The 16,765-nt window shown below is 34.8% G+C and overlaps 1 protein-coding gene across 2 annotated transcripts in view; it reads right to left on the reverse strand.

The window, feature by feature from the left end:
- Positions 1 to 555: 555 nt before the first annotated feature.
- LOC121317298 (tau-tubulin kinase 1-like) overlaps positions 556 to 16,765 on the reverse strand; it is a 78,379-nt gene continuing 62,169 nt past the window's right edge. The window contains exons 15-17 of one of the 2 annotated variants that reach the window (XM_041253094.1): positions 5,322 to 5,330; positions 3,444 to 5,044; positions 556 to 1,614 (exon numbers count right to left, since the gene is read on the reverse strand). In XM_041253094.1, coding sequence (XP_041109028.1) covers positions 1,158 to 1,614; positions 3,444 to 5,044; positions 5,322 to 5,330 — 2,067 coding nt within the window. In that variant the 3' untranslated portion in view covers positions 556 to 1,157. The remainder of the gene's footprint in view (positions 1,615 to 3,443; positions 5,045 to 5,321; positions 5,331 to 16,765) is intronic. The other variant, XM_041253093.1, reaches the window with a different exon arrangement.

A 16,765-nucleotide genomic window follows, 5' to 3' on the forward strand; every position in this document is an offset into this window, starting at 1 on the left:
CATTACATTAATAATACAAACTAACTCAATGGCATAACCTTGTTATACAACATATACCATATATGTTATAATTACATTAACTCCTTCACTATATACAGTATATGTTATAATTACATTAACTCATTCACTATATACTGTATATGAAGGCTGAGATCAATATGACTGATGCCTTTGTGTTTTTGGAGTTGCAAGGACAACGCAGTGTATTGCAAAATCAGGGCTACTATAATTAATGGTATGTGTTTGCTGACATTTTAAACAATACCCACAATTTGCCTAGGCACAATGTCATTTTGTTTCTCTTTATATAAAGAAATTGTAAGCGTTTTCTTTTTTTTTTTAAACTTTTACAGTATGTCCAAAATGGTCTGCATAACAATGGGACTTGCCAGGACATTATATCATTCCAGTCTAGCAATCGAGCAAACTGTCTGCAAGTTGTCTGCAAATAAATACAATAAATTAATTTAAATTTATAATATTTATCTTAAATAGAGTCTTTCTCAGTGGAAAGAGTCATTTTACCCCCCCCCCCCCCCAAAAAAAAAAAAAAAAAAAAAAACAACACAGTTGCTGCATATTTGTTCCTCGATGTACATCAACATTGCAAGTTAAAAAGTTGGGCTTATATAAAAAAAATAAAAAAGCTCCATAAATATAACTTATAAGCAGCAGTTACTGTGCACAGGAAAATGGAAGCTCTGATAGTGCTAAATCCTTCTCACCAATCTAATGAATGCAATGGTTGTAAATTCTCTGTTACTATGCGCTACCACTCATAGTGTGTTTACTTAGAACAATTATATGAATGCATGCTCCCCTCACTGTCAATTCAAAACACATTTATTGCAACACCAAGTGATCTGCAGTACCATAATACTACTGAATAAAAGTCCCATTACATTAATATTATATAGCATACAATACACATCCAGCCCTACTATATATAGTAAATCCACATTTATATGTTTATATATAATATACAGGTAGGTAGGATTGGGAAAAACACCATTGGCAGTTTATCAGTTTCTTCTTTACAGCATGATATCTTAAGATAGAAAGAAACCACAAACATGCATTTGGTCTGGCCCAGGACTTTTAAAGTAGATTGTAAGCATGAATTACCATGTCAAACATACGTTTAAAAAGCAAGGTTATTAGCTGGCAGTAACCTTGCTTTCAGGAACCTCGTGTTTTCCTTTTGTGGGCTTGATTTGTATTTTCGGTCTCACCATTCTTCCAGGCTTGCCAGCAGATGACAGGGGTGAAGAGTCCTCTGTGATTCCAGCAGCCTGACCTTTTGGCTTAAATGGAGGGGCGTTGTTTGCTCGGAACGAAATATACTGCCTCTTGACTTCAGTGGTCACTGGCTGCCTCCGCTGGCGTGATGGAGAGGGGCTGTCTGTTCGGGAGGTGGAGTAGCTCCTCGGGGAAGCACTGAGGCTACGTGGAGGGGGGAATATGTGGCCCCTAGATGACCCACGGATGGGCATTCTGGGGCTACCAGGGTAAAGAACTGGGCTAGTTGAAGGCTGGGGCTGTGATTGCATCTGTTTTGACCTCAGGTCATAATGGACATTCATGCTTGCATTCCCAGTTTTTTGCGCTTGAAGCCTGCAATGCCAGAAATAATACTTTATTAATTCTAAATTGTTGTCATTAAGTATTGTTAAATGTTAACAGTGGAGTACAGAACCTGTTCCATTTCAGATCCTTTCCATAATTACACAATTACATACTTAATTAAAAAAAAAATCCAGATCTCTACTTAGACAATAATGTAAAAAGTAAAGATTTGGATTAGAATATTTGTCATTTTTGCATATCAAAGTTAAATCCACAGATCTCTGCTGTAATTAAAACATTTACATAATCCCACCCTGTGATGTTAATCAATTTATCTAATTTGGTATTTGAAATATCTGCATATCCTAAAATGAAAGTATACAAGTTAGCAAAACACCAAAAGATCTCCTGAACCAGAGATAATGATGCTAATTCTGATAATATGTAAGAAAACTGACTAAAAAAAGTTTTCACTCCTTTAATATTAGAATTTCTGCAATAACCCCAGATCCTATGATGTTGTGTCTGCTGTGCATCCCAAGATAAGAACTTCTATGAATACGAGTCCTTTTCAAAATATTATAAAGCCAAGAAAGTAGAAACAGGAAATTGAATCTGAAATAATTGTTATTACTGACTGATGATGTGGCTTGCTCTGCACTTGGCATTGAATGTCAATGTAAATCAATGGGCATTCTGTTTGTTTCAAATCATCCCCACACAATGACCTTATATGGCTAAATAATATCCCCTGCATGTCCAATGGAGCTGAGATGAAAATGTGATGTTTAAGTTTATGTTTAAAGAAAAAGTAATTTCTCATAATATTAAATTAGAAATCACAGTTTGGGGGTCATCTTTGATACTGATCTATCATTTGAGACTAATAGCAGGGAAGTTAGCAAAATATCTTTTTACCATTTGTGAAATTTAGCCAAACTTAGACCAATTATTTCTGTATCTGATCCCAAGTGACTAATGCATGCCTTTGTTTCATCTAGAATTCATTATTGTAATGCACTTTCTTCTGGTGTCCCAAAACGTGTGGTATCCCGCTTGTAGCTTGTTCAGAATACCACCACTAGAAATCTGATTAAAACCAGAAGTGAACATGTTACCCCTGTTTTGGGTTCTTTACATTGGCTCCCTGTGCAGTATATAATTGATTTTAAGATTTTGCTGTTAACGTACAAGGCCCTGAATGGATTAGAATCTAGTTATTTGTATTAGTTACTGACCCTGTATCTTCCAAATTGCACTCTGAGATCACAGGATGCGGGGCTGCTGGTTATTCCTAGGGTCAGCACGGGAAGTAGGGCTTTTTCTTCTAGAGCTCCAAAATTATGGAATGCTCTGCCTTCGTTTGTCAGGGAATCTGGGACTGTTATAGTTTTCAATTCAAGACTAAAAACACACTTTTATAAATGGCTATTTTTACGTTAAAATTGGGTTTTAATGTAACTTTAAAATTACTGCTTTTTTATTATGTGTATACTGTTATTTAAATGGTTTGACTTGGCAACATACACACTGACATGCTATACAAATGTATTGTAGCTTGTTCTTTTTTCTGCTATGTTCTGTACAGTGCTTTTCAATACTTTTGTATAAAAAGCACTACATAAACGTTATTATATATATATATATATATAGATATATATATAGATATATATTATCTATATATATATATATATAGCCTGATATAAATGCATAGTTTATACATTTTCTAAATTATTATTCATAAAATGTTAAATGAAGAATGCTTATTAATTTAAATCTCTGGTAGCTGTATGAAGATACTATGCTTTTGTAGATATGCTTTTTGAATATAAACTCATGGAAAGTTAAAAAAAAAAAAAAAAAAAAAGCATACATACCTATTTACAACTGTAGATTCAGATTTCTGCACACCAGGTACTGTCTGGGGGGGTGAGGGGGGAATGTTGGATCCTAAATGGGTTGAAACCTTCTTTACAGATGTGACAGGTCTGGGGATTCTGCTATTAAACCTCTGTATTTTCTGTTCCTTGTCCAAAGATTGTGCCTTCTGTATGAATGCCTTTTTGGGGAAAGAATCATCAGAGTTATGGGTGTCTTCTTCAGAACCTGTGGTCGACAGAGTTTCTGAGGCTCTTCTGCGATCATCCGCAGAGGAGACCGAGGAGGAGGCACCGGAGGTCAGCCTCATCAAACGGCCCTGACGTTTCTCCATTATTAGACGTGCCAGATCTGGCTGCTTTGCTCTCTTGTACAGCCATTCTTTGGAAGAAAGAGGAGCTGAATGCTCTGACCCAGTGTCGTCTTCGGACAGCAAGATGGGTATTCGGCTCCTAAATCTGGACATTAGGACATTCCTTGGCATAGCTTTCTCTGCTAATACACTGGGACCTTCTAATTGTAATTCAGCTTCTTTAACTTCTTCAGGTAGTGGCCCCTCCTGTGGCAAACCATCGTCCTCCACAATGTTTTGATCAGACACTACGGAGACCAAACCAGGTACAGAGACCAAATCTTCTTCTGCCTTCTGATCATGTTCAGTTTCAACTGAAACATCAAGGCCATTTTGGATTTTAAGTTCTTCTGCAGGGCTTTGAGAAGAAGTTTCAGACTGAATAGCAGCCGGCAAAGAACTTTCAGCTTCTGCCTCCTTTTGAGAAGAACTAAACTCACCATTCTCCTTCATTGTTTCTTTCTCTTGAAGCTCTTCTTCAGCCAAAGGCTCTTCAGCTGGACCGAAGAAATCAAAGTCGTCTTGTCTAAACTGCTGGCCACTGGAAGACATGATGTTCAAATGTGACTTTTCAGCAATGTGGACAAATGTACGCTCAACTTTGGTGAATGGAGAAGATGTGGCGGTGGCTGCAATCAGTGGCTTTGGTTCAGATTTCAGAACTGATGACAGTGTCCCAGGCTCGGAAACATCAAATTGGCTACCCATGGGCTGAGGCCTCTCACCCTGAGGGGTGATGGCAGCCATTGTTCCCAAATCTACATCCGGTGCAAGGTCACCAACTATTAGGGACTTTCTCATATCACCTGGGGAAAACAAGACCAGGGTTTTGGAACCTTCTTCCATTTCAAGGTCTCCTTCTACAGTTGAGGCCCTGCCCTTAGATTCTTTTTGATCGTCAGCAAGGAGAGTGGACGGGGCTCCATCCTGGCTACGCTCCGTGCTCTTCTGACTGAGCTCGCTGCTTGACTCGCTGTGGGGCTCTGCCTCTTCTTTTAGCACGTCTTGCTTCTCTTCATCCTTTTCTTCCAGTGGTGTTACATTAAACTCATGGCGATGCGGCAAGTGGCCAGTTAAGACAACTGCTAGGAAATCCACTCTCTTTGTTCTCTGATGTTGGTGTAGGCCGTGTAGTCGCAAAACTTCTTTTTCGGGGGCCTGGTCCCTTGATCTGTATTCTTCATAAGTCAGACAAGAAGGCACCAACAAAGGCAGACCATTGTGCTCAAAAGATTTGGTGGACAGTACCTGAAACAAACAAGGTAAAAATTTATTAAATCAATGTTTACTAAGGCTGTGTTTGAAATAAGAAATGCATTTTTCCCCACTGGTGTCATGGAACAGAATGTAAATTTTATTAAACAGTTTAAAAAAAAAAATGTGCATGGCCTGATGAGATACAGTAGAAACTAAAGATTACTAGTAATTATGTATCAGAAATAATTGTTTTAAAATATCTGCATCTCACCTCCACTATCGTCAGCTACCATCACTACACCATTGGGAATCACTAACTTGATAAAACTGACAGAGCCTAACAAAAGGAGTACCCAGTTCAGCTCATAGGAAACCCCTTTATACTGATCCACAATACTACAATAAATACATGTATGTCTAAATATTCTATTTTAAGTTATCTTTTCATGTAGGTTATTACTAATATACACAAAAGTAATCAATTAAAAAAAAGGTGGCCACTTTTAATAGAAAGCAAAGAGGTTAAAAATATCATCACATCATCAGTGTGTGTAGGTCATTTGTTCATAAGTCTTCTCTGAGAATGTACAGTCGGCATGGGATTCAGATTCAGACTGCGGAGCCACCTAGCCTCTATGCAGCCACATTAAGATGATGTCAGCTATTCATCTAGCAAAGTCATACATTTAAAAGTGTGTTATGTAAGAGGAAGTTTGGAACTCCCAGATCCATTTAAACGCTAAGGAGGGTCAGTATAGTAACAACACAACCAATAAGGCATAGAAAGGATTCCTTTGATTGATAGACAGGGTCATTCTGGTCTTGTTAGCACCCATCCCCATTAAGAAAAAAGAATATGGACCAGGCATCTGTCCTGCCAACCACAACCTACTCTACAACACTACACATCATCACAGGCATTTAACTCAGGAGACCATGCAACTTCTTGTAGTCTTAGTACAGCTTCGTTCAAGCTTTTTTTAAAATTTTGCTACAGGTGGTGAAGGGGTGGGGCAGATGGTATTATCAACTCTCAGAAAGGGTTTTTACCTGTACTACTGGTGAGATAAATCTCTGATGTGCTAGGTAAGGCAGTACTAATGGGTTGACTTCTTAAAAGGAACTATGTATCCATAGAGCTCATTTTACTGCTGGTCAGCAGTTGCCCCAATACATCTGAACCCTCCAACACCACTACTTCAAGCAGGATTCACAATCATGCTGAATTGCTAATGAGAGTTATTTTTCCTTTTTTCACAACAATGCATTTTCTTTTAAAACAATTAAGTTACTCCATTGATTCAAAACAGAAATATATTCTAATATTGCTGCTTTGTATACCCAGGTTTTTACGTAGTAGTGTATGTGGTTGTATGTAAAATGTCTAAGACTGTACTACCATTTGTAACAAATCTATACTTACTGTCCCTATTTGAAATCGTATTAACAGATAAACAAACATAGAGTGGTCAGGAATTAAACTACCAGGACCATACAGTATTCTATAAATGCACTGAATTTTATGTTATGTTCTTTCAGAAAGAATCATTCTATTTGAATGGCAATATAAGCAGCCTTATTTACTTGCTTTTTTCACTTATATAAAATCAATAAAAAAGACACAACAATGTTTTAAAGTCCTGCCCCAAAACTTTTAATAACATTTTGGTTGTATACAAGCTTTTCCAGATTGTCTAGATTACACACATGAATAAAAAAGGCACAAAAATCCATTACACAGCTTTTTTTAAAATCACTCAGCCCATTTGTGATTTCAAGTTTTTCTTATATAGTGTTTTGCTTTATATACAGCTGATAAGCAAATTGTTGCATGCTAATATGCAAATAATGTGATGTACATACATATATTTATATGTGTGTGTATATATATATATATATATATATATATATATATATATGATCATATACTATATATATCGAAATATATTCACCACGGGACATACATATTTTTTAACTAACCATGGTATTTGGGTATGTTATAATAAACTGACACATTGTTTTTATATCAAAAAGGTCTGATTGTATCAAAAAAGTTTTAAATACATGCTTTACTTGTAGATATTACAAGCTTACTGTACAGTGTTATTGCGTTACAAAACTGATTACATTTTTAAGAAAGGTTTTTTTTTTTTTTGTAAAGACACTCACGGATCACCTGTTTGTAGTAAATTCAAAATTTTACAGTTTTTTTTAAACAAATTTCAAACTAAAACGATGTTAATGATGAGGCACACTGAAATACAGGATGCTGCAGGATGTCATAAATTGTACAGGTGTGTTTAAAGCTATGCTAACTGGGAGATTATGTATCTTTCAAAGAAAGATAAATGTTAATCTCTAAATAAATATTATAAACTATCCTGTACAGTAACCAAAAAGACAACATATCCACACTGTATTTGCAATCTAGTACATTCACTACACTGTTATGAATTCACTGATACAGTACTTATGAGTATATACCAGTGGTCTTGGGGTTACGGGTTAAGGGGGATAAAGTATATAACTTCATATTTTTTTCTAGTTCACTTAAAATACTATATATATTTCCTAATCCCCATTACTAAACCATCAATAAAAACAACTACTAATATGACTACTTCTACTACTACTATATTATTAATGTCATTATTATTATTATTAGTAATGGTAGTAGCAATAGTAGTCGTAGTAGTGGAGTTTATACATTTTAAAACCTAAACAAGGGTCGTATAATGCATTTCCTATTTACGATTCTGTAAACTGAGGATGTAGCCAAATTGAGCTGATGATAATAATAATAATAATAATAATAATAATAATAATAATAATAATAAATAATAATAATAATAATAATTACACAATCTAAAATTGTAATTATAGGTCATGTCAGGCACTGAGGCAACATCACTGATTTTTAAAGCATGCAATTTGTAACAAAATCCCTTAATTTTAAATTATAATAAAAGATACATGAACAAATAAAATAAGTGGTCCCATGTAAATATTGGTTTACAGTAAGATTTTAGAATTGCTATTTTAACTGTTTTGAGGCTTAAATTTAAGAACAAACCAGCCATGCTCCTAATAAATGGCTAGATTATGGTACATATATTGTAGGTCACCCAGTGCACACTAATTCATATTTTAAATTATTAGCTTAGAAAAATAAAGTAAACCCTGATAAACTGACCCTTTCACAACTGACTGGGCTTTGCCAACTGAAAGGCTAAGACAACCATTTACAAAAGGTGAATGAATGGGCACAAAACAGCTTACACTGTTCCACATCTGGGTGGCTTACTTGCTGTTCATAAAATGCATTTCTCCTAAAACTAATGGAACAGGCTATTCTGATAAGATTCAATGGTTAAAAAAATAGCCGTAGAAATGGGAAGTTTTAACATTTTGTAAAATATATTTTATTTTTCACTGACCCGTGAGTATCCTTTTACCAGTGCCAAGATACAACAGCAAACAAAATAAAAAATAAATAAATAAAATAACTGAAGTGCTTCATGCAAGAAGAGCTTGTGTTTTTTCAGTCAGTTTCTGTATAGCTGTTTTCGTTGTTTTATGGTCAGGAAAAAATGCTCATGAAATTGCCTTTGGATATCTCGATGCAGGCAATACAGGGGGGAGTGAACTGAATTTATAAATGGTAATGTTATAAAGCTCAATACTCTCGTGAAGCACCTCTCGTTGAAAATGAATACAGTGAATGTGTGAAATACAGCATGTTTTTATACAAAGACTAAAATACATGCAGACAAACGCAAAATTGTTTACCTTAAAACACCCAAAATTTAGCAGCTTGTTAAAAAGGAACATATACATTCATTATACAGTATCCTAATGCCTGATACAGTGTCGTTTACCAAAGAGAGCCATTTACAGAGCAAATCCTTACCTAAATTTGTTTTTGTGTTGATGAAGCTTACACCCTTTTCTTTTCATATACACAAGGGTAAATAATTACCAGAAACTGGTAATTCTGGCTTACTATGAAACTTTTTTTTTTTTTTTTTTTTTTTAAATACGAATATTGCTGCAACTAACATTTAAACACAACTTCACTTAAGCTCTTTGAGGTGTATTCTGAACACCTCAATCAGCTTTTTTGATCAAAATGCTTACGTGGGCAAACAATGTACTTTCAGGCAACTGAATCTAATAAGTTAATAGCCTAGTTGATGACAACACTTATTTAAAATTCAAGTTTTAAACACTGATATCCCTGATTTAGATCCATAAAACATTTTTTTATTTAACTTTCTGAACAGCTGACCCAAAAGTATTCTAATTTGCCATGTCTGTTTTTGGATAAGACACTTTAAAAACAGCCTGAACTACATACTATATATATAGTTATGGTTTGTGGTTTCAATTTTAACTTAAGTAAATCTGGTAACTACCAAGTAATAGTTTTCTGCTAAAAAAATAAAAAATAAAAAAAAGAATAGACTCTCCTGCAGACTTATACCTTAATTCTCTCTGTGAAAGAGTAAGTAGCAGGGTGACGAAAAATATAGTGTTACATGTACCCATGTGTTGCTACAACTGTTTAAATAACGTACCTGTAATTTCTCTTTTTAACATTGTCAACATTGTAGCAACTTTTTACACTTTTCAAAATGGCTGCTCTAGTGCACCGATAGTGTAAGGATTATTGTTCACATTGTCAAACAGGTAACACAGCAGTAGCGATCCATGATGTGGTGCAGAACAGAAAAGCCAGAGCACTTGTTATGTTTGCTTGTTTCTTAAAGCGCTCTTCCGGCAGTGATTTAAAGGACACACCTCAAACCCCAGTGCACTAGAGCGGCCATGTTGAAAAGAGCTTTGAAACAGAATTTAAAGTTATAAGTGTAAAACGTGGTCAGGATGTTAACAGTGAGAAGAAAGTACATTATTTAAACAGTTGTAGCAACACATGGGGACGTGCAACGCTATATTTTTCTGAACCCTGCTACTTACTCTTTAAGGTATCCTGTAACAGATCACTATATTCTGATTGCTATTTAGCATATGCAAACAATTGCATTAAGTGCTTGATCAGGCAAAATACAAGCAAAGTCTAAAACATCAAACCAACATGACAAAATAAAAACAATTAATTTACTAAATTCAGTGGGTAATCTTAGCACTGCAGTGCTTGCATTCATCATAGCAACACAAAGTATTTACTTTATAACAAAAGAATAACCTTCACTACAGATTACGTTCTTGTGTAACACAAATTGAATTATGACACTTACAGTAGTCTCACACTTCATTAATTACAAAGAAGACATTAAAGAACCCTGTAACTGTTTTCTTTTTGGTTACTCTCCTATTGTTACTAGGAGAATTATATCGATCAAACAGTTCATTGAAATACCTAGTCATCATCAGTAACGCATCAATACATATTGCACTCAGGTGATGTACATGGAAGAACACTGTAATAGCAGCAAACGCTTTAACGTCACCTAGCAAACTATGGTTTCCACTTATTAAGATAACTCTTTGGAAATAATCGTTACAATGAAGTGAAAAACACTAAATAATGGCATGGTGAATCATTTACTTACATATTACATTACATAAAGTAATGATATTAATGTACCAGTCCTAGCTGACTAAAGCAATTAGTTGGGGTCTGCTTTGTAAATAACTAAAACTATTATATATTTTCTAGGCTGTAAGGTACAGCAGGTTACAACAATGGTATTATGTATATTGTACAATACTTTTTTTTTTAACAGGTAACAAAAAAAGTTGTATGCCTATTTTGCTAACATGTTGACAATTGTTTTATGCACATCCAACCTAGTCAGTACATTCAAGCACAAACTGACTACATAGCCTGTGATCAAAATATCTGTACATTACACTAGGCATTTCTCTAGTGAATGTAACAGGAGTATGTTCTGTGAACTAACTGTGATGTACAATACAGGGCAACAACTGGATGACATACAGTACTGCTTCATTTACACAAGCAGTGTGAAGAGCAGCAAAATCTATACCAGTACTATGCTTTTTATTTTGTCATACCCAAAATGTAGCTAATGGGTGAATACAATATAATTTCTGTTTTGTGAACATAATACTTCAAAAACAAAAAAGTAGAGACATTTTAGTCAGTTTCCATAATTTAGTCAGGGGACCACAAATCAGTGATTAAAAGGCAATTTATTCCACATAACGGAAAGAATGTCCAATCTTTTATTGTGCACTATAAAAAAGCAAACTGTGTTTGATACTATTAGATAGACTGTGCTGTCTGCAAAGTAATTATCAATTAGAATATATAAGAAATAATTACCATGAATGAATCTAAAAGCAAAGACATACGACAAAGTGTGAACACTGCAATCACACTTCAGTAAAGTGCAAAAAGCTATAAATTTAGCCCATGCATATTTGACATGAACACCAAGCAACTTTTCTTTTACCATCTCTTGTATAGAACTACAATCTCACAGTATAGGACTACAATAAACTGCATATAACACTGTCTGACATACATTATTAATAGGCAGAATTTGTTATTAAAAAAAAAAAAGTGTACTGCATTCTTATATAACCAATTCCCCCTTAAGTCCTGATGTTTCTTTCTGTATGCAGAGAAACCATGAGTGAAAAGTCTTGTCAGAGCATGTATTCTCACTACTTAGAGTTCACTAGGCAAAACTGCATCTTCTATCACAATTGCTTTTCTAAATAAAACAAAGTGACTTTCAGTTGCATTTTAAAGTGCTGCAGCAAGTCATGTCTGTGTGTTATTGCACTATGTTAGCAGCAAGACACAAAACTGAACCTTTATTCATAATCGATTTCTTTAAGGGTTAAATTCTTGTATTCTTGTTCAGCTGCTACTGCACAGAGCAGATTTTAAACAGTGTAATGAGGTATTTTATAAAGGGGCTGTAGTGCATTGCAAGGGAAGGTGGGGGGTATACATGTTTGTTAAAATCATAAATGGATACTTTACAACACTGCTTTTAATGTGTAGTTACAGCCACCAACATAAGACTGTACACAGTACTGGAGCATGCACAACATAAGAAAAGATTATCTTAGGTTATGCTTACAATGGGGGGGGAGGGGGGGGGGGGCTGAAACTATGTTTTGCTTTTGGGGTTGTGTCACTTAGATCTGTTATTATTCAGGTTATTGGGTCACTGCATTCAGTAGCACCTTATAAACAAATTGATGTTTACCTTAAAAACAAATAATAATCCAAGTGATTATCTTGGTGGTAAACTATTAGAAAAATCATCACATTAAATTCCATCTCTGAGACCCCCATTTACTATAACACAAAGAGCCACTTCAAGAAAAAAGTGGGGAACACACAATCTATGATTTTGAAATAGCTGAGGTGTTACTGTCACATCAGAGCACCTTAAGAAATTACAAGATATAATCGAACTTGTTGATATGCTGAAGAAGCCGCAAGTTAACACTGTATCAACACCCCTATACTATTCACATTCTATAACTCTACTGCATCTCTAGTGCTTGCACAATACACACATTATTGAACAAGCCAAAGTGGGTCTTAAAAGTTTGCTTTTATACAAAACCATTTAAGCTCTATTTTCCAAAAAAAACAGATGCCATCTCAATCCTATTTCTCATGGGCATGTTAAGGCTTTGCTAGAACAAAAGAATAGTGCTCTTTATTGTTTTGTAGAAATTAAAAATAAATACATAAATACATAAATATAGACGAAAAACATACACTATAGTAATAGCGTTATTGGTGGAAGATCATTTAAAAAAGTACAATGGACTGAAGAATTTAACTATTATTTTTAGGCTGCTGTGATTACTATAAACAAAGGTAACAGAAAATACACTTGACATTAGCAAAAGCTTCTGTGCCTAATCCCCACCCCTATGTAAATGGGAAGAAGATATAGAGGGTCCACTGTGTTCCTGTGTGAGTTTTTAAGCAAGACCTTTCCAAAATGTGAATAGCAACTTCTTTTTGTATAATAGAAACATCCAAAAAACTATATTATTATTAAAAAAAAAAAAAAAAAAATCTAATTTACATTAGCTGTATTTTCTAACTTGTAACCTTCAACAGTGACATTTCCCCCTTATTTACACATGCAGAAACCAATACGAATACAATGTAATTTACACCGCTTGACAATCTTTTGTTGCTATTCTTCCCATGACAATAGATTTCATAATTAGTTTCTTGGGCTCAAGTACTGCACTGAACTTTGAATGCATGAAGCAGACAAAATGTATTGCCTGAATAAGGTACATCCCTTCTTTCCAAGGGTATGGTGAGGGCAGAGTGTGAGGGGATATAGCTCATGTTTTGTTCATTAATTTGGCCAACATTTGCTGAAATTGCACCCTGGACATAGTGAGGACAGAAGGCCTAACTCTCTGGCCCCCAGACAAGAGGGGCATGTGCCTTCGTTGGGGCATGCGAGCAGGGCTGCTCTCAGCTGAACGACTGCGTTGTAGGAAAGTACCACCAGGGTGAGGATAGTGCTCCGTTTCCAGAGTCGAGGAGGAGAAAACATAGGATGCCAATCTTCTCAATTGGTTGGACCTCGGGGAAGAGTGTTGGGATTGCCTGCCTTCCTCCAACTGAAAAAGACCAATAAGAGTGGAGGAAAAGGTGTCAGGCGGGGGAAGACTTGCACTTGCTTTCTGTGCATGCTGTTGAAATCTTCGCTGATGGTGAAGACACCAAAAAAAGAGACTGAAACTCTATTTTTTAGGTTGGCTTAAGCTAATTATTGGGAATAATTTTGTTTTCAGGTATGATACGTTTCTAGGGCTACCGAGTACTGGACACACATTTGTGCGAAAATGTGTGTCACCAAGTTTCACAGCTATAGCATATATATATATATATATATATATATATATATATATATATATATATATATATATATATATATATATATACACACACACACACACACAATAAATTATATACCATATATGTACAATATAAATTTAAGAACGGAAAGCAAAATCTCTTAAGCTTATTAAAATTCTGACTGATAAAAAAATAAAACAAAACAAAAAAATCCAAAAAATAACATGCCGTTAAAGCTAAACCTCTGTTATTACTGTTTTGCAAAAGATACAGGAATCTCGGTCATCAATAACTTAATTATTAATTTGTTTCTGTATATAATGTATGCGTTATAATTACTGATGTATGTTTAAATGAAAGTAGCCAGCCTAGTAAGCATTTGAGCACTTTTTTTTGATAACCAGTTAATGTACATGTGAATAAAAAAATCATGAGTTAGTCAGCTTTCTTTTTAAACAGTAGACAGTATTTTTTCTTACAGAACTATATTTTCTAAAAGCGGACTATGCACTTGCCTCAGCAAAAAAAAATGCAATACCCTATGAATGCAGAACCCTAAGAAAATTTAAGGGCTAATAGTTGTATTTTGTGGCTTACCCCAGATACTTTTTTCTTCTTGTCGATTCCCATACAAATGGCACGTTGATCCTTTTTCCACGTGAATTAAGAAAAATGGCTTACATTTAAATTATATTTAGCTGGGACACCAATCAATGTCATTTGAACTGCTACTGAAAGGATAAATGATTTACAAAATTATTTGACTATGGACTAAATTAGCATGGCTAAGCTACCCAGATAAAACACAGCAGAGCCATGCAGTCCACCATCAGCAGCCTTTGAAAAGAAGACATGCAATGATGGTGGATTGGAAGGAACAAGAAACAGGTTTTTGGTGGATGCCATTATGAAAGGGAAGTGGGGAATAAGGAGGATGTATATTTGAATGTACTGTACACTACCAGTACAAAAAGGTCGAAACAACGGCATTTGTGACAAACTCATTAATTCCCATCATGGGGATGCTTAATAATGTATGTTAATGATGATGTGATGTCATTAATTTTGTTGCTGTTTCTAAACCAAAAAAACCAAAAAAACAAACACACAAATAGATATTGTCTTCGTTCTGTTCCACCTTTCAACTTGGTGGTGTTTTTAACTTAATAAAAATTACATATTTTTATAATGTATTACATTACATTACATATATATATCCAGGGCTCTACACATCTGCCATATAGATGAAAGGTAATACCTTTTTTTTTTAAACAAACATCTCTTCAAGGCATCTTATATTTTTAATATTCTACATATTTCTTATTGCATCGCTACTCTGTTTTAAACAAGATATTCAGACAAAACTCCACTCCAAGTAATTACGTATGATTTCGTCATTTTTAGTACATTCCAAGAATTCACGGAAAGCTCACCAAATAATGTAGTTTTAGCTACATCAACATCTTTTAAATAGTACACCAAAACCAATCATATAAAGACTATTGCTTTTGACTGCTGGCAAGTTTAAATGTTACTTCCGATTACAAAACTTACACTACATACTTCTGAAAGACATCATTTCTGGTCAGAATCGAGGGTCTCTGACCCTATGCGAAAAGTCGGAAGTAGTTAAAATCTTGCAACGCCCATATTTTTGGAAAGGAGTACAGCCTTACAAGGTTGTCAAACCTTTCATCTGTCATTCTAAAATACCTCAAATATCTCACTGGCACATATTTCTCTAAATAATGTTTGAAATGATTCCTTTTGGGTTCTCTGTTGGTAGAGAGGACGGAACAAGGACGTCGCTTTGATATTTTTTAATCCTCTTGTATACAGGTTCAAACTCGGCACATCTACTTAAATGTACATTTATCCAATTGCGCAAATGCGGTTTGTATTTAAAGTATTGTATTTATATGAACAACAGCTGTGACCGCTTTGTGTAGTCAAAAGGGATGTGACACACAGCAAATAGCAAAGCTGCACAGGTTGCTGTCTGTGCCTGCCGGATCGCATTCACCTACAACAGGCTTCTAGTTTTCCATGATTCTGAAACAGACAGCATGCTGTAAATAAAGCCTCTATAAGTTGGTAAACTTCTGTTGTCTGATGCATTTATTCTTCTGTCTTTACAGAAAATAGGTCACTCAATTTTTTTGCATTTTAGCTGTCACCGATTTACATGCTTGCTCACTCAGCTCTCATTCGCCAAACTAAGCTACACATAAATGCATGAAACTACCAAACAATTTACAGATACACAAATTTATATTTTCAGTACATGATAATGGATGTTTTAAAGGAAATAAAGGAATAAAATGAATAAAAGAACCACCTAATCTAAACTGTTTTTATATCCATGTTCAAGATTAATTTTCACTGACTATTTTCAATTCACGATTTCCGTGTTCTTAGTGACAAAATCTTAGCCTAAGGGGGAACATTGTTATCATCAGTATGCACATTTCACAGTAAGGCATGCAACAAATTCAACATGTGCAACTTCTACATACTTCTTTTGGATATAACAATGAAAATGAAACGCTGAACAATTAAATCATGAATCGTTAACTGATTGAGAATAGAAAAGAAATCCGTTATACAGTAAACAATGCTGTTTGGTGGTGGTGGGGGGGTTTCAAAACATAATAAATAATTTCATTTTGTCTTTTGTTTGTTCCATGAATAATAATGTTTTTTTTTTTTTTCGTTTATTGTTTCGGTTCCCGTTCCCAATCCCTGTAAGGCATAGTGTTTGCAATGAAATTTCCTGTTCTCGATTATAGGCTGTAAATAATCATGATTATCGGCTGAATAAATAAAATATATAAAAATGCATTGTAACTTGTTTTGGTATTGATAACGCTTACAAAAAAAGCAAAATTACTGCACTGGTTTACTTTTTTGTCTACACAGCTGAAGAAAGG

This window comes from Polyodon spathula, chromosome 6 (assembly GCF_017654505.1).
Source record: "Polyodon spathula isolate WHYD16114869_AA chromosome 6, ASM1765450v1, whole genome shotgun sequence".
NCBI lineage: Eukaryota > Metazoa > Chordata > Actinopteri > Acipenseriformes > Polyodontidae > Polyodon > Polyodon spathula.